Source organism: Anolis carolinensis, chromosome 5, assembly GCF_035594765.1.
Source record: "Anolis carolinensis isolate JA03-04 chromosome 5, rAnoCar3.1.pri, whole genome shotgun sequence".
Classification (NCBI taxonomy): Eukaryota; Metazoa; Chordata; class Lepidosauria; order Squamata; family Dactyloidae; genus Anolis; species Anolis carolinensis.
This window is the reverse complement of record NC_085845.1, coordinates 12296384-12323284: the sequence shown is the minus strand read 5'-3', so window position 1 is coordinate 12323284 and position 26901 is coordinate 12296384. Positions and strand designations below refer to the sequence as shown.

Here is a 26901-nt window from a genome sequence, read left to right as displayed (position 1 = left end):
TCATCCACTTCCCCCCAACTTTTAAGATGGTGCAGGGCAAAGGAAAAAAGGAAAGCATGTATTGAGCTGAAAAAGGAATAAGGCTGTTAATAGTTTAAGACACAGCCCAGCTGGTGACTTTGAGGGTTATCACAAACCTATAAGCAAGAAAGAAACAAGCTTCTCTGGCTGAACATGGTGTCAAGCACATTAAAAAAATAATAATGTATATCTGTTGAAATCCTGCACCACAATTTTACAGGCAGTCATTTTGAGGTCATGCTGTCTGATGGTGTCACTCTCGTGTGATCCGCACCCCCTTTGTGATGCCACTGGTAGCTGGTAGGATGTGGGTTTGGGGTGTCTTTTCTGCCACAGTGCTGCAAATGCAGATTGGGGATTGAGATAGTATTTTTCCCTAGTGCAGAAATGCTTGGTTAGCTGCTACTAAACCAACTCCCATCTGAAATGTTTGTGTTATTTTGCTTTTGCAGCTTGGAAAGTCTGTGAAAAAGTGTCATGGAAAGTGTTGTTTTTAGGTGTTTGATGTTTTGACAGTTCATATATCACACCTAAGTACAGTAGATCTGTGTATATGTGGACTTTTACATTATATGATCTCAATAGAGTTGCTGGAACTGAACTGGGGGAAATTTGGGCCCTATGTCTGTCTTCCCCCTCTGTGACAACAGCTTGGAGACTCCCCTGTGGTTTCTTTTTGTAGCCATAAACTGAAATTGCTTCTCATCTTTGCTTGCTCTCTCCCCCACCCTTCTAAAGGGAATGAATGCAGGAGGCCTATAATCAATCACTCTCCCTCCTAACAATCTCTTCCATGACACCAATCTCTCTCAAGTGGTACTTATGATTAAGTCGTGTGTGGATGTCAAACTTGGCAGGAGAGGGGTTTTGTGTGTGTGTCTGTGTGTGTGAGAATACATGTGTTCTTTTGTTGGGGTTGATAGTTAACGCAGCTGTTCCTGTTGTTATTGAAGGTGGCGGCGGCTAGGCATATTGGACAACAACCCGAGAAATCTCCTCTTTCATTTTGTACTCTTACATTGATGCCACCTGCGTCGTTGCCTGTTTTTTTCTTAACCCACTAGTTGAAATTATTTGTTATGAAACAAGACAAACTTTTAGTGGTGTTAAAAGGGATCTTTAAATATTATGGGGACTAAATTTAGAAACCAATTTCATAGCACTTTACAGCCATATAAGTCCGTTTAGGAAATGTAGAGGGCCACAATGTTTTATGATGGAAAATGAACATTCAAATGATATATGTGTGTGCTTCTGTTTTGTGGAAGTCTCTTGCTGTGAGGGGAAAATATTAAACAGACATGAGATAGTTGGAGTCTTACTTACAGTTAGAAAACACATATCCTCTCACTTTATTAAACACTGAGAAGCAATAGGAATTTTACAAGTACAGTGTAGTTAGAGTCTTGCATACAATGCTAAGCTCCATTTTCAAGCAGATAGATGTGCATATATATATATATCTGTATAAAAGAAGAAAAGTCTTGTGGTACCTTTAAGACTTAAAGGCTTATTTTAGTACGAACTTTTATACGTTACACTCTGCTTCCTCAGGTGTGCAATGTACATGAACAACCTCATTTAAAACAATTTGAAGTTAACTACTCTTGAGGAGTGTAACTCATGTTAGTGGAGCCTTTCAAAACACCTAGACCCTTGTGGGATTGACCTGCATTCTGAGGTTTTTAAATTTTATTTTGTTTCACTTCTGTTTGTAATAAGCAAGTATGGAAAAGGACACATATTTAAAACAAGAAAATAGACTTATCTTCTAAAGTGGCAAAAACGGTTGATAGGCATGTGACATGCAAACAGTGTGTAAGGGCCTGTGGTTCTGTTATTTGGTTTTGTACTTTAAAACCACAAAAAGTAATCTCCAGTCCCTCCCAGTAGGAACAGAGAGAATGTAATTAGGGCAGTCAACGCAAACCAGTTAAGTGACTTACAGAATAAAAGGCAGTACATTTCTGAGAAAGGGGACACTTGGGTCTTGAATAAATAAATACGTACCTCTTTGTTACATGGACCTATCAGTCCTGATCCTGCACAACAGGGTGAGCAACTTCTGGCTCTTCAGATTTTGTTGGGTAGCATGAGTCTTTGGTAGCATAGCTAAAAATTGCAGTCCCAAAAATATTTGAAGGATTGTCTGGTCCACTGCTGCTTAAAGCACATTTGTACATATATGATTCCAAAAACCTATGTGAATGTTCAGCAATGTATTTATTTATTCGCTATATTTCTACCCCACTCTTCTCACCCTGAAGGGGATTCAGAGCGGCTTACAGTTTGGCCGCTTCAGTGCCACGTTGTAGATAAGCAGTGTATAATACAATACAAATCAAAGCACATCTATATATATAAAAGTGTTCTGACCATTTTAGAGGAGAGGTTAACAACAAAACTAAACAACACAGAAACACGAAACTTGACAACACAACCCAGGGTCCTCCCCGCTGGGTTCCGACAACACAACCACAACTCCATAACACACTCATCCCCTAAAAAAGCCAAAAAATACACAAACACCAACTGCGCCTGCGCGGAAAAGGAGTCACCGTGCGAACCTTGCTTGCACCCCCCCCCCCCACACACTCACGCGCACACTTGCCTCTGGCCACTGCCGACGCCATTTTCGCCACAGTCCTCCTCAGAGGACTGTGCTGTACCAGAGAGACACAATGAAAAAAACACCACTCCCCTCCCCAGGGAGATTCAGCTAAGTCTTTAAACTACATTCCCTGTTCCCATAGGAACCGTGGTGCGCAAGCCTGGGGCAGAAAATGGCGCCCAGTAACGAACACCCAAAACTAGTGTTTTCCCTCGCTTCCAAGTTCCCACAACATCCTTAGAGTACATTTCAAAAACACCCTGGATTGGGAAACTGTGGCCCACATGACCCTCTGAGGGGGGACAGAGGGAAACGAGCGCCCGGGCACATAGCATGGGAGGAACGGCGGCGCGCAAGTTAGGGCCTCAAAATGCCGCCAGGGAATGAAGCGCCCGAGCCTCCCCCGCCCCACACCCCTCCTCCACGCACACAAGCCTACCATTTGCAGATACCCCTATGGATCATCCAGCTCAAAGTACTCCTACCATGAAGGAGAACACAAACCAAGCACTCCTACCATGTGCCTATCCAATATCTCCACAATACTAATAATACAACACTCCTACAATCACGCAGATAGGAGAGACCCCTAAAGGCCATCCAGTCCAACCCCTTCCTGACTTGAAGGTCACAATCCCAACAGATGGCCATCCAGCCACTTCAGAATAATGAAAAAAACAATATCATACAATCCTAGGGTTACGAGACACCACCTGAGGATCAGCCGGTAACACATCCTACTACCATACAGGAAGACACAATCCAAACACTCATGACAGATGGCCTCCAAAATCACAATCATAATACAAGCCTACAATCACACAGATAACAGAGACCCCTAAAGGCCATCCAAGTCCAATATTACAGTAAAGTAGCCACACGACGCTTGGCTGGGCACAGCTAGTTTAACATAAAATACAAGACAAAAATCACATAAAGCATAATAACGTCCAGAAATAAAATATAAATGAATATTAAGCATTAAAAACTTTAAAAACCAATTCCAATTATTGTGGAGACTCATCAGTTAAATGGTATATTTCGCAAAGCTCAGTCATCAGTGATAAACATGAGCCAGTAAGAAAATTAAGAGAAGTCTCCACAAAATACATACGTAAATAAATAAAAATAAAATCTGAAAACAAAAGTCCCCACTAAAGCCCAGGAGGAACAGAGCCTAAAGTTGAGCGTTGGCAGAAAAGTCAGCAACCCCAATCCAAGCCCAGTTTCAGTACTAAGTTGATGGTCAAAAGGGGGGCTGGTACTGTCATCCTAAAAGGTATCAGTGACTTGAAGTAACTCCAGGCTATGGCTACCTAGCGGCGAGGTCACGGCATGGTAACATGAAATGGTGTCGATAACCCATGCCTGGTTTTAGTGACAGTAGTATTGCAAGCATAGTGTTGGTTGATTGTTCAACTACAACTCTGGAAACCAGGGTTTGATTCGCTGCTCAGACATGAAAACCCACTGGATGACGTTGGGCAAGTCACACTTTCACAGCCCCAGGAAACCCTATGATAAGTTTGCCTTAGGGTTACATAAGTTGGAAATGGTTTGAAGGCACACAACAATATCGGTCTGTTAAAACCTTATACTTGACATGGCTGTTCTCCCAATCTTAACACTAAAATATTGTTTTATCTATCTCAAACAAGCTTGTGTCTATCTCAAAGGGACCGAATAGGACAATAGTTTTCCCCCCCCCACCGGAAGCACATATGTTCCTTTGTGAGTAGTGACAAATGTATGGTCTACAAATTTTAGTTCTCATTTGGATCCTGGAAACAATGTTGAGCCACAAGCCACTAACACAAATGGCTAGCATAATTTCTAATGCTCTTAAAACTATCTAGAAAACTTCAATGTGTATTGCTAAATATATTATGTGAAAAATTATCTATGAAAGTGAATATTGCAATATGTTTCTTAGTCTTTAATATTGCACATTACTCTGTTTTTGCAGCATGAGACTAGTGGGTTAATCTAAATCAGTGGTTCTCAACCTTGTGGGCCCCAGATGTTTTGGCCTTCAACTCCCAAATATCCTGACAGCTGGAAAACTGGCTAGGATTTCTGGAAGTTGTAGGCCAAAACACCTGGGAACCCATAGGTTGAGAACTATTGATATAAATTGTAGAATTAATGCAGTGTGACATGTTTTAGCTGCTATGGCTTAATACTATGGAACCATGGGAGTTGTAGTTTTAAAATGCCAAAGATTGCTGGAATCTCATCAAACTAAAATTTTGTTAATACAGCTATCATTCTGCGGTATTTTCATTAACTGTACTGGAAATCTACCTCTGTAATATACAAGAACATTTTAAAATAAGATGGTTTGTTTAAGAGGTCTCTGTCTGTCTGTTGTATGGCATTGAATGTTTGACATGAATATGTACATTGTGATCCGTCCTGAGTCCCCTTCGGGGTGAGAAGAGTGGAAGATAAATACTATAAATAAATAAGATCAAAATTGAGGAAGAAAAGATGGCCTGTCATATTCTCTCTTCAGTTGTTTTCCAAAGAGAAGAAGATAGCAGTTTTTTTTCTTTTATATCAGAATTTTTGATCTCATCATGTTTATTAACCAAGCATAATTAAAATGTTTCTCGGTTAGAAATTCTGTGTATCATGTACAGTAAATTATATAACAACAAAACAGAACCAAATTGTAAGACTTCAAACTTCTCAGCCAATTAATGTTTCCAAATGTAATTTAATATTCATGACATCTATATATTTCTAAAAAGGACTAACAGTTCAAAAAGGGACTGTGCTTGCTGGTGGTGTTCCCTTTTTGAAGGGAATGAATAAATGTGTTACATATAGATAATGAAATGACACACAGCAACCCCTTAAAAGTATATTTCTCCTTTTGCAGGTGAGACTTCTACACAGCTGAATAAAATCCCACATTTTCTGTTTTGAACTGGAATATATAGCAGTGTGGACTCAGATAACCCAGTCCAAAGCAGATATTGTGTGATTTTCTACCTTGATATTCTAGGTCTATGTAGAAGGGCCCTAAGTTGCATAGCTGCTGATAGCTCATAGGATTGTGCTGTTGGACAGCATTAGAAATTTGAGATCCATATTTCCAAATAAGTCAATTTGGCTGTGTTTCTTTAAGAACAAATTAACTGCACAGTTGCAGAATTCATAGCCTGCAATTCCCAGAAAGATGTTAAAGATAGCTCTGGTAGGCGTGCCATATGGCAGTATACCACTGCTTCTTAGAATTATTTAAATTGCCAACGAAAAAGAACCCCATGCGGAGAAATTCTACTTTGCTTAAAGTCTTCATTTCTCAGTAGTTTAATAAGAAAAAAACCTAAAACCATTGTGAGAGCCTGTGTGATGTTGTGGTTTGAGTGTTAGAGTAGGACATCAGGAGATCTTGGTTCAAAAGCAGTGGGATCATGCAGAAGATGATGAAAAACATTATATGTGGTGATTAATTCATGTCATCACAACAGATAAACTTTGACACTGATTCTTTCTACTTTGCATTTCCACAAAATGTGAGAGAATACAATGAACATTGCTATATGTTGCTTTAGTGATAGTCGTATTTATATCCTGTGCTTTTGGTTCTTTAAATGTTCTCAGGACAGCCATTACAAGAATGGAAATTCTAAAGCTGTTACCATTGTTCTCTGGACTTTATTTATATCATTTGTCATCTGTAGCCTTTCCAAGACTGTACATTATTGAGCAAAAAAACACCACCAGCCTGTGACAATTTAAAAGAAGACTAAGCAAAAAGTGAAGGCCAAACTGAAGGGTTTTTTAAAAATGCGAATAAGCATGAAAATTGAATTCTACATCTCTAAGCCTTCTAATAGTATTCTTGCAATAGGTATTAAGGCTTTGAGAGGGATGGGCATAAAACGGATCCTACCACACTTGCTGGCTGCAGAGAAGCCTTTTATATCTGTGTTATTTGGTATCCATGTTCTCCTTTGCAAAAGTTTGCCTTCTAAATATCAACAGTTTTGAATTGATAAAGGCAGTGTAGATGGTGTGCCTGTTTTTCGCTTTCACGTATTCATTGTACCCACAGAAAAAAATGTCTGAATAGGAGGCAAGGGATCTTTGTAAAAATATCTGTGGTTCTGCTGCAAATGAAATTCCTTCTGATCTTGTTCGCTTACAATATGAGAATGTGAATGTTTGAACTTACTCCTTAAGGTTTTTTTTTTTCAAATTGTTAACTTCCAGAGTCATATTGGCTGATCAGAATACTATTAGCCTTGGGCATTCTGAGGGGGTGATCTATTTTTGGGAGATGGGTTTACCTGTTGTTTTTCCTTGAGTTAGTAGCCATTGTGTGGTTGACCATTATATTCCCCCTCCCCAGACTCCATGAGGTTAACGTAAGAGGCACTGTACTACAAAGAGTGGCATTCAGAGTGTTTATTTTGGCCCTATCAGAGTGGGATTATGGAATGTCACATGGCAGGATATTGTTCTAATGCTATTTGACACATATGAAGTTATGGGTGATGGCTGTTATGGTATTGGGTTAAGATACCATCAGCTAACAGATGATTCCCAGCTCTATTTTGCTGTTACATCTGAGTCAAATGTGTTCATATGTGACCTAGATGAGTGGTAGGCTGTATGAAGTCAACCAATAAGTCCTGGTAAGAGAGGGTCTACTTCAGTAGTTCTTAGGCCTCAGAGTTGGGTAATTTGGCTATCATGGATGCGATTTCACTTCCTTATAGAGTAAACGATGTAATCTCAGCAGATTTCTCATTGTTGAGGGCCATATCATTTTAGTTGCAGCAAGTATTTACTATCAAACTTGACCAATATTACAGCTGCAACCATTCTTTGATGGGATTAATATGAACACAGTAATCTATATATTGGTAATTTCATGGTTGGAACATTGTAATGTCCATTATATGGATCTGCCCTTGAGATTAGTTTGAAAACTACTAATGTGGAATGAAGCCAAAAGTTAGTTCATTGGGATTTCTTGCCACAAATAATGACTCTCGTGCTGAAAGCTCTCTGCTGCCTGTCTGTTTGGTACTGATCTATGTTCTGGAACAGTGGTTCCCAAACTCTAGTCCTTCAGATGTTTTGGATTTCTATTTCCAATATTCCTGACTGTTGGTCAAGATGGCTGGGGCTTCTGGGAATTGAAGGTCAAAACACCTGGGGAAACAAAGTTTAGGAGCAACTGTTCTAAGTATGGATTATTATTAAGGAGCTTTCTCTCATCCTTCGGCTTCTATAGCACTTGTGTCAGATGCAAGGCTTGCATGCCAAATCCGGCCAGCCACATCATTTTATGTGCCCCGTGAGGTTTCCAATGCCAGGACCACATAGTTATATTTATACAGTCTTACAATTACAAATGATGCTTTGAAGGCAGCCATAAGCCTGATGTGGCCCTCAATGAAAATGAGCTTGATATCTCTAAGTTTGTAGTCTGAGTGTAGAGGCTTTACTCATTATACCACCAGCTATTCAGGCTTGTTTGGTCATGTTGCAGGAGAGCATTGATGATACTTAAAACAGTGAATATTAGTACAACAGCTGCACAAATTAAAATCCTAATTAAAATAAACTGTAATCATTCTTACGTTATATTTGTTGGGAGCATTACTGTTCTTGTTTACATATTTTTGGCTTAGATAATCTTTGTAATGATTTATGCTTTTTGACAATTGTTATTTTTTGATAGTTTGATAGTTTAACTTTTATTAAATTTTAGCTGTGTTTTTTTCAATTGTTCTAAATTGCCGTGAGTCCCAAACTGGGGAAAAGACAGTGGAAGAAGGTTAATACTAATACTAATAGTTTTGCATTGAGTTAGTTGTTCTTGATTATAATTCATTGGACAAAAAAAGACAAATGCATACTTTGTACTGCTTCTGTTCTTCCCATATCAGGACTAGAAATCTAGTCAAAATAATTTGAATTGATATCTAATTGAACTCGACTTTATGCAACTTAAGTATGTTGCAGGGTAATTCCTAACTATCCAGAGACAGTAGATTTTTCCTGCTCTTTAAAATAGCTGTCTGAGTTCCCAAGATAACAGAGACAACCTCTCAAAATTAATTGTTTTGCTCCTTTGTCGGAATTGAAGTCTTCAGCATATTACACTGATGCAGCAGTGGATTTAAGTACTGATCTGTGATGATTTGAAACTATTGTTCATGTTTTGAAACCTGTTTTAACATTTCTGCTTTCATTCTAACATTCTACTCTTGTGTTCAGAGGATTGGCCCCAGGCTGCAGATTCGTTTTGTGTGTGTTCCTCTTTTTGAAAGCTGTCAGAAACTATAGAAACTAATAACTCTTTAAAACTTGAATAGAATTCCCCTAGTGCTTTAATGTCAGTATAATTAATATTGTTGCTATTCATGTACTGTTTGAAGTAATTTAAATTCTGCTGTACAGCTCCCGAATCCTGTATAGGTGCTGAGCAAATGCTGACTCTTTCTTAAAAGGGGCACAAAGTTATTTTTGCAGTGCTTTCTCCTTTCTAGCCACCAATAATTTGGGAATGAATTTCAGCCCTTTCTCAGCTATAATTAACGTTAACCAGGGTTTCCATTTAATTCTGGTATGAAGCTAGCACTACACTAGGTGACGATTAGCTTTAATCCCATCTAATGGTTGATTATTCATTTATTCATTCATTTATTATTAGGTATATTTCTATATTCATCATTAGGTGTATGTCAAAAGATTAGGCAGGTAACAGTAAAATATCAATTAAAAATAAAGATTCAGTTCAAATATATCAGAAATTAATTTGAATAACATCAACAAAATGGAACAGACAGCAGCCAACAAGTAATAACTCAGTTCTGCTAACAGGCCAATTCTAACATCAATGCCTTGAAGAGGCAATGCCAATGAAGAGTTGTTGAACTCCATTAAAACAGCTTGTGGGGATCCACAGGTTGAGAACTACTGCTTTATTGTTTGGAAATAAGGAGACTCAAGGCTAGTTTTTCTCCTGTGGCGGGACTCGAACCAGAGTGTTCAGGGACGCTTTTACGTCAAAGGTGGGAGCCTTAACCGCTGAACCATGATTGAACTCCATTAGATTTACTTGTATATAAAAAATATGATTTTTTCTGGGTCTTTAATAAGTATTGCTATTTTTATAGAATAATGGGGAATCTCTTCATTTTTACTAATTTCTTCCATTAGAATGTGAATTTAAAATAACCAATCCTTTCCCCATTCCTTGTTTTTTGTAGTTATTGACTTCTTCCTTCCTGACTGTTTTGCTTAGTCTCTCTTTCCTCCACATTTCTGTAGGGTGCCATCCTTTTATTGAAATAACTTTTGAACTCCTCCTTTCAAGATCGTTCAGTGTTTATAGTCTCTTTACTAATGCATTGTGAAATATAATTATTCAGAGCAATTCTTTTGACTTAAGACGATGCCTTGTTTGTTGTTTCAATTGAATACATAACAAGTCTTCCTCTAGTGCTTCAGTTCTTGACTATCTTCATCTGTCTGATAATTATCTTTATTTTCTTTGGATTTAACTGCTCTTGTCACAGTGTCCACATTTCACACATGTCTGATTGTACGATAGAGATTCCTGAACTGTGATGTGCTTTGATAAGAAAGAACATGGTGAAAAAGTATTGTCGTGTTTAGTTTTACATTAACAGAGACCAGATTGTGCTTGCCAAAAGAGTCCTTTCCCAAAACCTAGAAAGAACCGCTCTTATGGGAAAATGACACTCTTGGAACTAGAAATTCCCATTGGAAGGGATCTCTACCAAGATCAATTTTCTGCCACTGCGTGTATTGGGATTTTTTTCACCAGTCTTGGAATAATAATAGTATTGGAAGCCAAGGATCAGAGGTTTCTCTTTTCTTCTTTTCCCACCCCGTCCATAATCCAATAGTCTGGGAATAGAGATATAAATTTTCTTTTAAAAGTTAAAGCCATGGAAAATATCATGGAAAAAAATGAAAACATGCAGTATTACAAACCTTTATAGATCCCTTCTGTACCTTAGGAAGTTAAAATGCATTATGTACAATTTGATTACAGTTACTGTGTTTGATATATTTACAGTATAATTTATTTAGATAATTATTACAAATTGAATTTGTTTTAAAAATAAGTCCTAAGATAGAGTTATAAAATATTGTAAGGAAATCTTCAGCTGTAATTAGTCTTTCTTTTTTCATTAGGAGAAGAAGGGGAAAAACAGTAACAACAGAAGAAAGAAATCTAATTAGTAAATCAGCATTTTTTTCCTCTAGGTCTCTGTAGCTTGAAGCTACAGCAAAATTGTAGGAGAGCTCTTTTTTTAAGCAGGAATGGATGAATATGCACACCTCTCTTACTTGCTTTGGAGGGCTATACCACGACCCACCAGTTTTACTTAAAATAAAATAAAAAATATCAGTAAAGTTAATTTTTTTTTAAATCAAATGTTCCTTTGAATGCTTAGGATAGAATTTTGCAAGTTTTTCGCCATGTGCAGACCATAGAAACAATGGCTCTCAAGTGTTGCTCCTGAGAGGTTTTTTTTGACCAATTGGAGAATTTATTTTTTTAAAAAGATACCTTTTAACATGGCTACCTTGCATGTGGCACTTGAGAAATCAGTGGGGAGTTACTGCCAGAAAAGTGTAGAATTGTATCAGAACTTTATCAGTATTTTGAATAATTACTAGTTACTGTGCTAATTGTGAATCACAACTTTGTACATTGCACTACAAATAATAGCTTCAGTTCTTGGGAAACAACAACAATCATAGTTGTTGTATTTGTTACCTGCTTCTCCTCATGCCTTGAGGCAGAGTACGTGGTTAAAACAGATGGAACACAGTAGTGTGTGTGTGTGTATAGAGAGAGAGAGAGAGAGAGAGAGAGATTAAAACACTAATACTAATAAAATATTAGTTGTGAAGATAATGCTATATCTTTTCTATACACCATCAAAAGGTATATTTTCCAATGCCTCTTGACTTGTTGTTATGTGAGAAACAAACCTGTTTCACCAACAAAGAAAACTAATAAAGAATGGACAGTAATACAAAATACAGCCACAACATTTTTTACCTTTTTCAACTAGTTCTTAAATTAATCCCAGGAAGCCTCCTGTACTTAATTGTTTCACTCAGTATCTGGGAGCTGAATATATTGGAAGTGGACTGCAGCTGTTACTAAATATATACACATACCTGAAGGGTCCTGATATACTCTGTGTGTATAAGGAAAAAAAGTTTTCTGCTCAGCCTTTGTTTTGGGCAGACAGCCAAAAAGAGGAAGTATTGTTCTGAATATGTAATTTGGGTTAGCAGGCAGATGAATTTCCTGTTAACATCCGTCTGGAGAAGAAGAGGATAATCTTTAACAAAAAAACTTAGGTTTTGCAGATGCCACAGCAGCATTTTAATGAGTTTGAAAGGGAAGTTGACATTTTACTGTACATTTTTGGTCTGGTTTCTGAGGAAACAAGATGGCACTGCTCAAAGAAATGCTGATTTCCTAACCAGCTGGTGTTTAGGGCCAGTTAAAAGCCAAAGAACCAGTTCAGTTTTGTGGACTGAGTGCTGGATTAGTACCCAGCCATGAAAAACCAGTGGGTGAATTTGAGCGAATAATACTCTCAGCCTCAGAGGAAGGCAAGGCAGTGGCAAGTCCTTTCTGAGCTAATTTTGCCAAGAAAATTCTTGTCCACCTTAAGATCACAATGAACAGGAAATGACAGAGCAACAACAAAAAGTACAATAATCTTAAAGCTTGTCACTGGCTGTATATAATTTGTTAAAACATAATATGTGGTTGAAGTAACATCTTGAATAAAAATAGTGAGAACAACATTCTTTTAACCATCTGTAAACTTAACAGTTTGGGCCCTGCGACCTGAAAATGAACTAGGGCTTGCTCAAGGTCTTATCTTTCCTTTTGGTCAATGCAGCATACCAACTCCTTTCCAAAGGTTGGTGGACTGTCTACAGAGAAGTTGCAAGGATTTTGCTGATGCCTAGTTGGATGTCATTGCAAATGTTGACCCCTAGGACAGTCCTTTGAAATACCTTAAAATCACCTTCTAATACATTACAGATGTACATTACTGACTATTAAGGTACTGACTTGATTGAGTGACGCACCATGTTGTCAAAGGTTGTCATAACAAGCCAACAACCTGGTCCAGGAAGCAAGTTTAATCTTTACTTGGCTTGGCCAGGTACTATGGAAAACTTGTGCTCAACTGTAGCATCCTAAACAGATCTGAAGAGGTTCCAAGAAGTGTAAGTGAACAGCTGAATATCAAGAAGTGTTCATGTCACTGAAACAAATCCTTTTGACAAATCCAGTGCTGAAGACACTTATCTTTGACAAGCTGTTCATTGTGGCTATGTATTCTTCCAGCAGAGGCATCAGAGCAATTCTGACACAGGATCAGGATGGCAAGCAGCTTTCTGTGATAGTATCCAATTAGTTGATACGAGAGAAGGAATGTTACACCATTGTGTATATGCTTAATACCGTAAGTTGAAGCCATATGCATGGAGATACTATTGTACTCCCTAGATGAACCATGTTGCTCTTTGGTGGCTCCATAGTCTAACGAGAAACTGCTTAGATGTCTCCTGTCACTGCAGGATGTTGCCTTCAGTATTTAATATGGGTTTGGAAAATTCCAGCAAGGTGGCAAATGCTGCTCATGTGGAGTATTAGTGTCATTCTGAGCCATTCTGGAGCAGAACTTTTTGGTCAAAAAAAATCAGCATGATGTAAGTTAATCTAGCATTGGCTGTATTCCTAACTGCTACAGGAATCATACCAAAGCTGTAGCGGTGCTATTGTCTTTGCTATGTCTTTAAGCTTTACAACTGCGCTTAGAGCATCCTCAAAGCTATACTCTATGGCCATCTTGCTTAGAAAAGGGATAGCTTAGAACAGAGGGTTCCAAACTTGCGACACATGAGTATGTTGACTGCAGTGTTTAGATGTGTTATGTGAACTTAACAAGAAATGACAAACGCCTTGGAAATGAATGCTTTCAAATCATGTTTTGAAATATATATAAATGAGAGATGAGATGTTGTGTAGAAGAGAGAAAACTGGAGAAGGCTCCTGTGTTGAACAGAGAGTTTAAGCAGGTGTTGCAATTTAACTATTCCAACTTATGGCTTTGTCCCTATCTCTTACAAGGGGTTGGTTTAACCTCCAGTTTGCCAGGAATACTGACATGATACGTATCGAAAAGGTATATTGCCAACATGAAATGTTTGGAAAGCACTGGCTTAGAGTATCACAATTGAGAGCTGAGCACTAGAATGATTTTCCCTCAAGTGTTTTGGCTCTGCCAAAAATACCAACTCCTTATTTATTTCGTTTATCTTTTCCTCCACTTTCTGTCATCATTCAGTTGTCTTTGGGCTTTTTTGGCATTCCCCCAGTAATTTTTAAAGATGGAGTCAGTTTGTATTTCTGCAAATCTCAGGTTTCATGACTGTGTTAAAGCTTCTTAAGGATGGATGGTGTTAGGAACCGCAATGACAAGGAACCGCACTTTCATTCTTGAACAGGTGAAAATAAAGAGGATGATTATGTTATAGCTTTGATTCTCTTAAAAATACTTCCATCTTAAATGTATTGTTACCAGATGTTTATAGATACCATACTTCTAGCCAAACATGTATTTCTCGGTTGGTTTTTATTACTGAGTAAAGCTTTATGTAGTTGTTCGAGCATTTGTTTGAGCAGTGTACTTTGATTCTGGAGACCTGGGTTTGAATCTGGACGATATCTTAAAAACCACACTCTCAGCCTCAGAGGAAGGCATTGACAAACCTCTTTTGAACTCATCTTGCCAAGAAAACCCTGTGATAGGGCAGCCAAGGATCAGAAACGATTTGAAGGCATACAACAACAACAACAACAACAAAAGGCTTGGAGGAAAGTGAAAGTGTTTTATGAAGTTTTCAAAGAAGTTCTGAAATCCTTCAATGAATGTGAGACAGTTAGATGCTTGTAACACTTTCAAATGTACATAACTTTAGAATAGCAAAGAATAATAACAGACTATTAGAGGTTTCTTTTTTAAAGCTTGCACAAATAATATTTACACCTAGATGGGAGGTATAGCTGTGGACATAGGGCATTAGGTGCATTGGGAATTAATACTGAAAGAGGATTATGTGTAATTACATGTGTAGCATAATACTGCAGTGCTCTAGTTTGTCCACCTTTTTGCTGGTGATTAGCTTTCAAGTATCTGTTGAGGACTTTCTGAACTATTCTTATCCTGTACTGGACATGTATGCATATTCTCTTCTCTTTCTGATTATAAATGGGGTTAAGGGGTGCCTTAAACCAGAGCAGAAAAGAAACAGCTCTGACCTTTGGACTTTTTGTCACCTTTTTTTTAATCTTAAAGGTGAAATGTGTTCAGCTATATCTGAATTATGCATGATTCTGACAGACTTGTTAACTGCAGACTAGAAAAACATGTGTCTCTGGATATTTGGGCCTGTAGTTTTCAAAGAAGTATCATTTTATTAATTTTGGGGCTGTGCATTTTAGATGATACTTCTCTGGTGTGCTTTATTTCTTTGACTTACTATGTATTGTTGTCAGGATTGCTAAATGCTTATATTATGCATGAAATAGGAGCATAATACAGAATGCGTATAAGAACCTAGGTTGGAAAGTGTATGTTTAGGAGGAAAGTGTAATATTAAATGTGTGTTCTATGTTTTAAACGTAAAGAAGTAAGTGCAGGACTCTGTGTGTGTATATATATATCAAAATACTGGTGTTTTGATTAGATGTTTATCATTTTTTTTGTTGCAAAGAAAGGCAAGATCACTCCATGAGACAAAAGCACTATGACTCTTGAATAATATATTGCAGTGGTATAATGATGTGTGAATACTCAGAGGGGAAAAACATAGTTGTCCAGCCCAAGAATGAGTGCATTGTGTGTTGGGAATTGCAAGATGTCTGAGAAGAAGTTCAGCACTTTGTCATGTGGACTTGTTTCTACAGTGGGAGAGGGAAACACCCTATGTTTTGGTGGGAAGCCACAAAGTTAATATTTAGAGCAGTTTGCAGATAGAGATGGAGTGTCTGGTCTTCACTGTTCTACTAATTTTACAGTTTTCTGTGTATATATCTTATATCTGTCTCAAATATGAATGCCTACAATGTTATCTTCTGCTTTTAAATTGTGCTTAGCCCCAACTTTGGGAGATATCCCCTTTCTGCTCATGCAGCAATTCCCCATTTAATAGGGTTTTCCTATCCTGAGGAGAGAGTAGGGACGTTGGCTACACTGGCCCATTTACATGAGCCAAAATCCGGATCCACCCCATTTATTTCTTATACATACATTATCTCAGTAATTTCTTCAGCCATAGCAAAGAGTGGGCAAAGAAACGGGAAACTCTGGACCAGTTGTATGTACCAATACCTGATCTGCCCCATTTATTTTTCATGCATGCATTATCTCAGTAATTCTCCACAACCTTGTTATAATAGCTTATAAATATTGGAACATGACAAGGTGGTGACTTGAGATGTTCCAGCAGATAGTGCAAAATTGCACTTTCTTATGACGTGGATTCCCACCTTTGTTCCAGCATGATAGAGCTCAAGCATGTATGAATGTGTACATGTAAGAGCTCCTAGTGTTTGGTTTGGAAGAAAGGGGAATTAAATCCTCCAGGAGATCTTTAATTTCTGTTATGAAATGCCCTCTAGGGGCATCATCATCACATTTTGGAGGGCAGGGGGCAGGGTTTTTCAAAGCCCAGGGGATTTTTTTTTTTTTTGCAATTGAAAATGAAAATATATAATAACAATAAATAATAATAATAATAATAAAACTTTATTTATACCCCGCCACCATCTCCCCAACGGGGACTCGGGGCGGCTTACATGGGGCCATGCCCAGAACAGTACAATATAGCAAAATATAAAACAACATATCATAATACAATTAAACAATACAATAAATAATCATATACAATGCAACACAAAATCTATATATATAAGATGGATAAAAAAGAAAAAGAAGCAATAACAAATTTATTGACAATAGCAAGACTGCTTATAGTAAGGAATTGGAGAAAAGTAATAAATGTTCAGATTGAAGAATGGTATAAGGAAGTATGGAAATTGACAATAAATGATAAGCTAACACGCAAATTAAAAGTTACAAGAGGGATATGGAAAAAAATGATTTTGAGGATGTATGGAGGAAATTTATTGAGAAAGGACTCCAAAAAAGGGATGGAGGGCTACCGCCTCAAGAAGAAATGAAATTTTAAACAATACATAAGAAGTGGTTCAGGGTGGGAGGGGGGATACACAGTGGTGAAGAAATGTAGATGGACAAATGTTAACATAATAGTAGATATAAATCAACAATAGATATAAAAGAATAATGCAAGAATTGTATGATATCTGCTATGTGATAAAAGTGATTATTGTATGGAAAATTTTAAATTCAATAAAAACTGTGTTGTCGAAGGCTTTCATGGCCAGAATCACAGGGTTGTTGTATGTCTTTCGGGCTGTGTGGCCATGTTCCAGAAGCATTCTCTCCTGACGTTTCGCCCACATCTATGGCAGGCATCCTCAGAGGTTGTGAGGTATGGATAAACTAAGTCAGGAAAGGAAAGAATATATATCTGTGTAGAGTCCAAGGTGTGGCAAGAGTTCTTTGTCACTGGGAGCCAGCATTAATGTTTCAGTTAATCACCCTAATTGGCACTGGAAATGTTTTGTCCCTTGCCTGGGGGCATCCTTTGTTCAGTCAAGTCCTCATTGTGTTGGTTCCCATCTACTGTTTTGATTTTGGAGTTTTGTAATACTGGTAGCCAGATTTTGTTCATTTTCATGGTTTCTTCCTTTCTGTTGAAGTTGTCCACATGCTTGTGGATTTCAATGGCTTCTCTGTGTAGTCTGACATGAAAGTTGTTAGAATGGTCCAGCATTTTTGTGTTCTGATCAGCTTTGATGTGGTGTCCCTTTTTACCAAAGTCCCAGTAGCTGACACCCTCACACTAATCAAACAAAACTTCCCAGAAGACATCACAGCCCTGTTTCACCATTGCCTCACCACTAGCTACTTTCAGTGGGACACTGGATTCTATGAGCAGAAGGATGGAGTGGCCATGGGGAGCCCTCTCAGCCCAGTAGTAGCAAATTTCTATATGGAATACTTTGAAAAACAGGCCCTAGAAACAGCACCAAAAAAGCCAACTGTTTGGTTCAGATACGTAGATGACACCTTCACAATTTGGAGCCATGGAGAGGAAGAACTCAGCAAGTTCCTGGACCATCTTAACAGCATCCACCCAAACATCCAATTCACCATGGAAAAAGAAAAGGAAGGAAAACTGCCATTTCTAGATGTTCTGGTCATCCGCAAACCCAATCAACAATTGGGCCACACAGTTTACAGAAAACCTACACATACAGATAGATACCTTCATAAAAACTCCAACCATCACCCAAGTCAAAAAAGGAGCACAATCAAAGCCCTGACAGACCGTGCACAAAGAATCTGCGAACCTCACCTCCTCCAAGGTGAACTCAACCACCTAAACTGGGCTCTACAGGCCAATGGATACTCCACCACAGACATCAGAAGAGCTGCAAGGCCAAGAACAAGCCATGAGAGTCAAGACAAAGATCCACCCAGAGGAAAGGTGTTCTTACCATACATCAAGGGAACTACTGACCGCATAGGGAAGCTGATGAAGAAGCACAACCTACAAACTATCTACAGACCCACGAAGAAAATCCAACAAATGCTACGGTCAGCGAAGGACAAGAGGGATCCTCTCTCTTCTGCAGGAGTCTACCGGATACCATGCAGCTGTGGACAAGTCTACATAGGGACCACCAAACGCAGCGCCCAAACAAGAGTCAAAGAACATGAAAGGCACTGCAGACTAATTCAACCAGAGAAATCAGCCATAGCAGAGCATTTGATGAACCAGCCTGGACACAGAATACTATTTGAGAACACAAAAATGCTGGACCATTCTAACAACTTTCATGTCAGACTACACAGAGAAGCCATTGAAATCCACAAGCATGTGGACAACTTCAACAGAAAGGAAGAAACCATGAAAATGAACAAAATCTGGCTACCAGTATTACAAAACTCCAAAATCAAAACAGTAGATGGGAACCAACACAATGAGGACTTGACTGAACAAAGGATGCCCCCAGGCAAGGGACAAAACATTTCCAGTGCCAATTAGGGTGATTAACTGAAACATTAATGCTGGCTCCCAGTGACAAAGAACTCTTGCCACACCTTGGACTCTACACAGATATATATTCTTTCCTTTCCTGACTTAGTTTATCCATACCTCACAACCTCTGAGGATGCCTGCCATAGATGTGGGCGAAACGTCAGGAGAGAATGCTTCTGGAACATGGCCACACAGCCCGAAAGACATACAACAACTCAATAAAAACTATTTTTTTAAAAAAGAAAAGAAAATGAAAATTAATTCCTTCCGTTTTTTAAAATGATCTCTCTTGGACCAAAATAGGTTGGGAGCCCCAAGACATGGCACGTTTACTCCCTAAGAGCCACAAGAATAATTCTGGGGGCACATGAAGCCTCTAGTCCCCATTTTGCTTACCTCTCCTCTGCATAAACACATTTTTATTTATTTTTCTTCCTTGTATTTGCATTGTGTATTAAGTTTTATTTCTTTATGTAATGTACTCTGTAAATATTAATGAAGGCATAAACATGAAGTAAAATAGTTCCTTTTACAAAGCTATTTTGTAAATCTCATCATGCAAATATGCTATTTGCATTTGGGAAACATGCAATTTGACTAATGACTTTGCAACCAGACATTCCATGCCTCAGGTGAGTCTACTGTGACATGATTGTCTCCTTCCTCTTTCCCAGACCTGGTTGCGTGTGTGTTAATTCAGTTGTCATTTTATATGAAGAAGGTTAATTGTATTTCTCCTTAAATAACCCATTGAGAATCATAAAGTTGACAGATTTCAATCTAAATAGGATTTTATGCTTAGCATTAGCCTTCCTCTTAACAGATTGATTCTGTCTTTCTGGCTGTGAAAGCCACAGTGATATCATCCAAAATGGAAGAAGTAGGCTATTTAATGAGCCCATACAAAATCTCTTTTGGGGTAGCATACGGCTATATCTTGGGAGGTTTTCAAGTTCAGGAGGTTATATGTTCAGGAAGCAAGCAATATTTTCCTTCAGACCATCCAGGATCACAATAATCTAACACAAATCCCTCACTGGTTCATATTGGATTTGTGGGGACACTCATTGTCCCAAAGTATGTAAAGGATTGCTCAGATTACTTTTTTAGAGTACATGGAGTTTTGAGGGGAGGAAGCTCAGTAAGATCCTTCTCTATTCCTCCTCTTATGCCAGTGCAGGATTACTCCTCACAGATCTTTTCTGGAAACTGTATATGAACAGTGATCTGAAGTTTTTTGCATGATCTGCCATGGACTGGATGGTTGTTATTCGACTTGGTGAGAATCACAAGATAATGTTTAGAAGGGAGGACCAAAATGTTCATGAACTTCTGGTATAAGCTTGTATAACACTAGCTTGAAGGCATGTGATGGTCTGGTTTAAAGTCGCATGATGAAATTACATCATTCAAACTAAATTGGTCTCTTTTCAGTGTACGGATGCCTGTAGGTAAGGCCTAGGTCAGCAGCTTTCAGTTAAACTCAACTCTATAAATATCTCCTTCAAAGTATCTCTTCTTTGCAAGGTTTTTAAAACATAAATGCCTTTAGGTACGCTCTTGTTCCAATCTCCTGTTGGAGTTAACAATGGGGAGAAGGCTTGCAGGCCAAATGGGGAATCTGTGCCGTCTAGAGGCTTCTCATTCCTGATGTGGGAAAATGTGTGTGTGTGGCAGATGTGTGTTCCTTGAAATTATAAGAGTTTGTTACATTGATACTGAAGTATCTCATTTGTTCCTCCCTCTCAGTTTGCATACAGTCCTGACTCTTCATGTATGACAGGCTTTGCCTCCTTTTTTCACTCTGGCTATGACCATATTCACAAATAACCTCATTCATAGAGGAGGAGGCACAGTTTCACACAGAATGAACCTCAAACAGATGTTTGATAGGGTCCATTCTATTGATCTTTCCACTAGATGAGCAATCTAGATGGAAATGCGGCATGGAGAAAAGTCTCTCATCATCTTCATTTCTATTTAAGAATTACTGTACATTCAGTAATAAAAGATGATGCAGAATTTTGAAGTAATGCTGTATCGTTCTGTGTTAAGATTCTAAATTTGTGTTTCAAGGGCATTTTACACTAGACTAAGGGGAATTTATGAAGGACAACATCTCCCATATACAGCAAAGAGAGTATATACTGGCTTCTGGAGAGAGGTTACTTTACTGTATGAGTGGAGTGTTTTATAAACGGGACACATTCTGCTCTTGATATAGAAACAAATTAAATGTATAGTAATTCTTGTTTTATCCCCCTGTTCTGATCAATCGTATTAGTAGCGGATATCTGGGAAAAAGAAACAATAAGGGCACCACAATGTGAGCCTGAGAAAGAGGAACCATGTTATAGAATGATTTCTTCTCTTCTCCCAGTGCAAAAGCTTATTTAAACAAAAATATTTCTCCCTCTGCAGTGGTAGCCGTTCTTCTAAAACTTTTAAACCAAAGAAGAATATTCCTGAAGGCTCCCACCAGTATGAGCTACTGAAGCATGCAGAAGCCACGCTTGGAAGTGGCAACCTAAGGATGGCGGTTATGTTGCCTGAGGGTGAAGATCTGAATGAATGGGTTGCAGTGAACAGTAAGTAACCTGACTTTTTTTGTCTCCTGAATATTTTGGCAACTAATATGGGCTGATAACCAGATAGGGGGAAATACATTTTTATCTTCAGCAGAACAGATTTCTCCTAAAGATTAATATAGAGATTTCTTGTAGTTTGTGGCATGATATAACATATGCGCATACACACACACATATGCAAGCCTATTTCTAGCATCTTTTAGGACTCTTTTTTCCTATAAAGATGAGAAAATATGTCAGGGCTAGCTGTTACATAACTGTGGTCTTGCTTTGGGCATACTATTGGAGCAAGTGGCAAACAACTCAGAAGTAAATATTCAGGATATTTGCATACTGTGCCATGAAACTGGAAGGAAACAACCCTAAAGAAACCTAAAATAGTATCTAATGCAAAAGGCAGGAATAAGGAACTCTGGGTCTACTAGTATCCAGTATAGCCAATGGTGAGAGATGATGAGATCTAAAAGTATCTGGAAGGCCACGTATTTCTCAGCCATCCCTTAAAGATTGAACCATGAACTTCTCATACCTTGTTTTGAAGCTTTCCTTAGATTAGGAACACAGTAGGTAGCCTCAAGAGAGCTAAAATTTTCCAAATTAAATTGCCTTCATTCCAGTTTGCAATTTTCAGATAATGGTACTGACCAAAATAATTAAAATGTAGTTTAAAAAAAATATTTCATGGAAAGGGGGAGTCAGTAGGGAGTTGTGGCTCTTTAGTATCCAGCAAATTGTGAGTATGCCTTTATAGACCTGGGGAATGTCCCTAAACACTTGGAAGCGCTGAACTAATACCATTATTATTCTACACAATGGTAGACAGCACAGTTCAGGGATGAGTCAGAGGGAAATTAATAGGAAGAGGCTCTCTAAGGAAAGAGGATGTTTGCATAGAGAAGGAATTCCGTTATCTACATTTCCTCTCCCGTGGTCTCACATAAATAGAAAGCTTTTTCATTCACATATGTTAAATTTCAAGGCTGTTTCTTTATTATCTTTTCCCAAATTAATCTCTTCAGTTTCTAGACCTGAATTATTTTATGATTTTTAGTAGTAGTAGTAGTAGTTGTTGTTGTTGTTGTTGTTGTTATTATTATTATTATTATTATTATTATTATGACTATATTTATTTATACCCCACACTATCTTCCCTGAAGAGGACTCAAAACTGTTTCCTGTTACATGCTATACCTTCCTCCCTGCTCCTTGGGTTGTGAAGCGTAGGCTTCACATAAACAACAGTGAATATCTTGGCCAGGCATTAGCAGTTCCCCCTCTCAGCCTGGAGATTAGTGCTATATTTGAAAAGCGGTGACAAAATGAGTAGCGTACACTGTCACTTATTCTGTCTCGCTGCTTTCAAAATCCATTTTACTAGTGCTAACAGCAGGATCAGTATTTTCATCTTGCATGGCAATGCCTCCTTTATACCACCTTCAGCTAGCTGAAACAATTGTTCGAGTTTTAATATCTGCATTTGTTCCAGCTGGGTAAACTGCTGCTTAAATATACCCTCCTACGGAATCTGATACATTGCGTTTAATTTCAGACTGTTGAGAGGTCATCGAACTAAATATTTAGGTGACCAATCGATTTTATTAAAATCGTGCTTCCCCAACACTTCAGTGCACAAAGATATTAAAAGCCCTCAGTACTTTCAGTCCACTCACAGCACTTTTTTTTACACATGGGTGATTGAAACTAAAAGATTATGACATCCAGAGCCATCCAGGCTTTGACTGGAAGAGATATCACCCCTTTGTTTGTGGAATACTATAATCCTCATGAAATGGGCTCAGTCTGATAATGACATGCCCAGTGGCAAAGGCACAAACTTTTTGCAGACAGAGAAAACAAAGTAGTTCCTGATTCTTCCTGTTTCTGGATCAGTTTTCCATCATGTGAATTCCCTCCTTGTGTCAAGAGACGTGGGCTTCTAGCTTATAAAACCCATTCATCGTTCATGCTCTTACTTGCCTCTACTTCTCTTTCTGGACACTTTCACAATTTCTTGGTGTTTGCAGTTTCACTAACTCCTTTTTTTCTCTGGCTGCCTTCATTGTGTTCTTTCTTTGGTTTGCATATTGACTTATTAATCTTGAAGACGTAACCTCCCTTTGCCCCCTTTGCTTAGAAAGGATTGTCAGATTTGAGGCTGTAATACTTGAATGAGAAGAGTCGATTTTGCATCAGCATACATTTTCATCTACAGTAGTTTTCCAGAGATGGAATAAATGCAGGGTTCTTTATTTAGTATTTCAAAGTACAAATACTTTCAGATGGTTCTGTCACAGCCTCCAGTAGTGGAAACATGTTGTGGATACTTGTGACTCAGGAAGGGGCCCCTTGGACCACATGCAAAATATAAGCTATATACTGCTCACCATGGCCTTAGATGATAAGAGATGGTACTTCATTGATAAGAGAGACAATGTTAGTTACTCATATAGGGAGTAGCCCTATATGAGCAACTAACAGGAAGACAAGCCATGTGTCCTGTTCAGGCAGACTTTTATGTGGAAGCTTTTACTCCAAATGTAACCACCAGTACATGTTTTCTCTCTCTTGTATATGTCTTACATAAAGATGTATGTGAAATTTGACTAATGTAAGTAAGGCTATCTCAGATTTATTTTGTGTTTTGTTGTTCAATGAGAAAACATTTGCTCTCTCTACTGAAGGGGTAACTAGAAAAAAAGTGAGCTTAATACATAACACTGCCAGCTAAATAGGAGCGACCTATCTTTAATTCCCTATACTCCTTGTCTATGGATCATTGAGCCTATCTCCTTTTCCAATTCACTTGCTGAACATTTACAAGCAAGAAAACATGAAAAGTGTATTTGTGCATAGCCTATTAAAAAGACATTTCCCCAGAGAAAGGTAATCTTTCTTTACAGTAGCATGGTTCTTTTATGTGTTAGTGATGAATACCAGCAATCAACATACGAATTCCCTGATGAGTTGTTTATACAGTGCTCAGTTCCTTATTTATTTCAGTTTGGTCAGAGTGTAGCAGGGTAGGAATAAATAAATAGTCCAGCCCACCGGAGACTTTAATTTCAGTCTTCTCTAACTGCAGTTGGAGTGCATCTGTATTTGCTGGATGGAGGACATGGCCTTAATAGCAGTTTAATGGCAGTGACACTGAAGTTGCCATAATTTTTCCTAGATATCACCCCGTGAGAGTACAGACAGTCACAGATCCATTAGTGCTATTATTGTGTCTGCAGCCAAACTAAAACAAGACTTAATGGCACAGCTGTCCATGTTTTCAAGGCCAGTTTTTAAATACAACTTCTCTTGAAATAGCCAACACGAAGATTCCAGACAATTGAACATAATCATCTTAGATATTTTGAGAAATTATTTCCTCAATATTTGCCCTCCCCCAGTGTGGATGGTATCAGTATCAGATTTACTTCTTTGTGATAGTCGCTGGCTCACTAGGCAATAATACTTTTCTTTGCTATCAGCATCTAGAATGTTTTCAGAAACATTAAAGTATGAATACAAATAATATCATGCATTATAATTTTTGGTGGCAGCAGTCATCTTAAATGTGGAATTTGTATTCTAGGATAGCAACTAACACATTCATCCATCAGTGAAAAACAAAGTTAAATGTTTTCTCTTGTTCATTAACAGTTGTGCAAATGTAATACATTTCTTGATCAGTCAATTAAAAATTACTATGGCTGATCTGTTTAGTCTTCTGTAAATGTACTTTAATGGAATAACAGCCCTACACACATGAATTGTTACCGTTTTTCCTTTTCTCTTATATAAAATGAATCAAAGATAGAACCCCATGTACTTTGGTTTTGAGGGAAGGAAACACATGTATCCCACTAGTATCAAAATTATAGAGGCATGTGCCTTGCCGTGTGCTTAAGATCTGGTGTAACTTTTGACCAGCATTTCCTTTGTAAATGAAGACATCAACCACAATAGACCTGCTTTACTGAAAAGTTGTGTGCAGTTGCTATTCGTTTGCAACTGGAAGATATGCAGTAATTCTTAATTGTTGTTGTTACTGTGTGCCTTCATGTAATTTCTAGTTTATGGCAACCCTAAGACAAACATATTTTAGGGTTTTCTTACCAAAAGTGGTTGAGAGGAGGCTTGGTTTGCTTTCTTCCCAAAATGGAAGAGTTCAACTCTTTAAAGATCACCAATTGGTTTCCATTGAGCAGAGGTTCGAACCCTGACCCTCAGAATCATAGTTTAGTGCCCAACACTGCACCACATTGGCTCCCTCTTGATGGCTGTATCCTAAATGTGTCACTTCTTCTTTTTTAATAGCTGTGGATTTCTTCAACCAGATCAATATGCTTTATGGGACAATTACAGATTTCTGCACAGAGGAGAGCTGCCCAGTGATGTCTGCAGGTCCAAAGTAAGGCCTCTTGTGATTACTTAACTGCAGTAATGAAAAAAGTGAGACAGAAAATAAATGTCATTCCTTTATTTTATTTTCAACATTTAGTTTAGGAATCAGATTGTGCCCTTCCCTGCAATGTTTATGAACTAACTGCTTTTGGAACTGTGGTTGTTTATGACTGGGGAGGAGGTATGATTGATGATTTGACAAGACGTAACACCATCTATGGCATTTCTAAGGCCTAGAATATACCTAAAGTAGGTCTTTGTATAGTGTACGTAGATTGCAGATTATTTCTTTTCATTTCCATTCCATTCTAGGTATGAATACCATTGGGCAGATGGGACTAACATAAAGAAGCCAATCAAGTGCTCCGCACCAAAGTACATTGATTACCTTATGACCTGGGTTCAGGACCAGCTGGATGATGAGACACTATTTCCATCTAAAATAGGTATTTTAAAAATCAGCTGTAATACATTGTCAGATGTTTGAATTAAGTTACAAACTGTTCAGCTATGTTATTTCTAAAAACACAGAAACAACAGCTTCAGCTTGAAGGGGAAATGACAGAAAATTCTAAATACATACATATAGAGACCATCTCTGTATCGTCTTATACAAGTATTCTTTTAAATTATTGCACAAAGTACATTTTATATCTCTGGACCACATGTTCCCAATACATCCATGTGAATTGAGTATGATGGCTTTTGTAAACAGCTATTAGACTAGAATATTAAAAATGAAGTCTTCTTTGGGTTGGTTTCTAGGTGTTCCTTTCCCAAAGAACTTCATGTCAGTAGCGAAGACCATCCTAAAGCGTCTCTTCAGAGTGTATGCGCACATCTACCACCAGCATTTTGATCCAGTCATTCAACTTCAAGAAGAAGCACATCTGAACACATCCTTCAAGCACTTTATCTTTTTTGTTCAGGTAAATCATTGCAGAAGACGCTGTGGGTTTGTCTCCTTCCGAACTGTTACCAACCATTAATTCTCCTTGTATTTTCTGGCACTTGAAACAGTAAAACAAATGTCTTCGTATTTTCCTATCTTTT

At 38.1% G+C, this 26901-nt stretch overlaps 1 protein-coding gene across 1 annotated transcript in view; it reads left to right on the top strand.

The window, feature by feature from the left end:
- Positions 1-26901, top strand: part of mob1b (MOB kinase activator 1B) — a 31410-nt gene that overhangs the window by 2957 nt on the left and 1552 nt on the right. Inside the window, exons 2-5 of the mRNA XM_008112169.3 lie at positions 21290-21456; positions 25762-25855; positions 26161-26294; positions 26614-26777. Coding sequence (XP_008110376.1) covers positions 21290-21456; positions 25762-25855; positions 26161-26294; positions 26614-26777 — 559 coding nt within the window. The remainder of the gene's footprint in view (positions 1-21289; positions 21457-25761; positions 25856-26160; positions 26295-26613; positions 26778-26901) is intronic.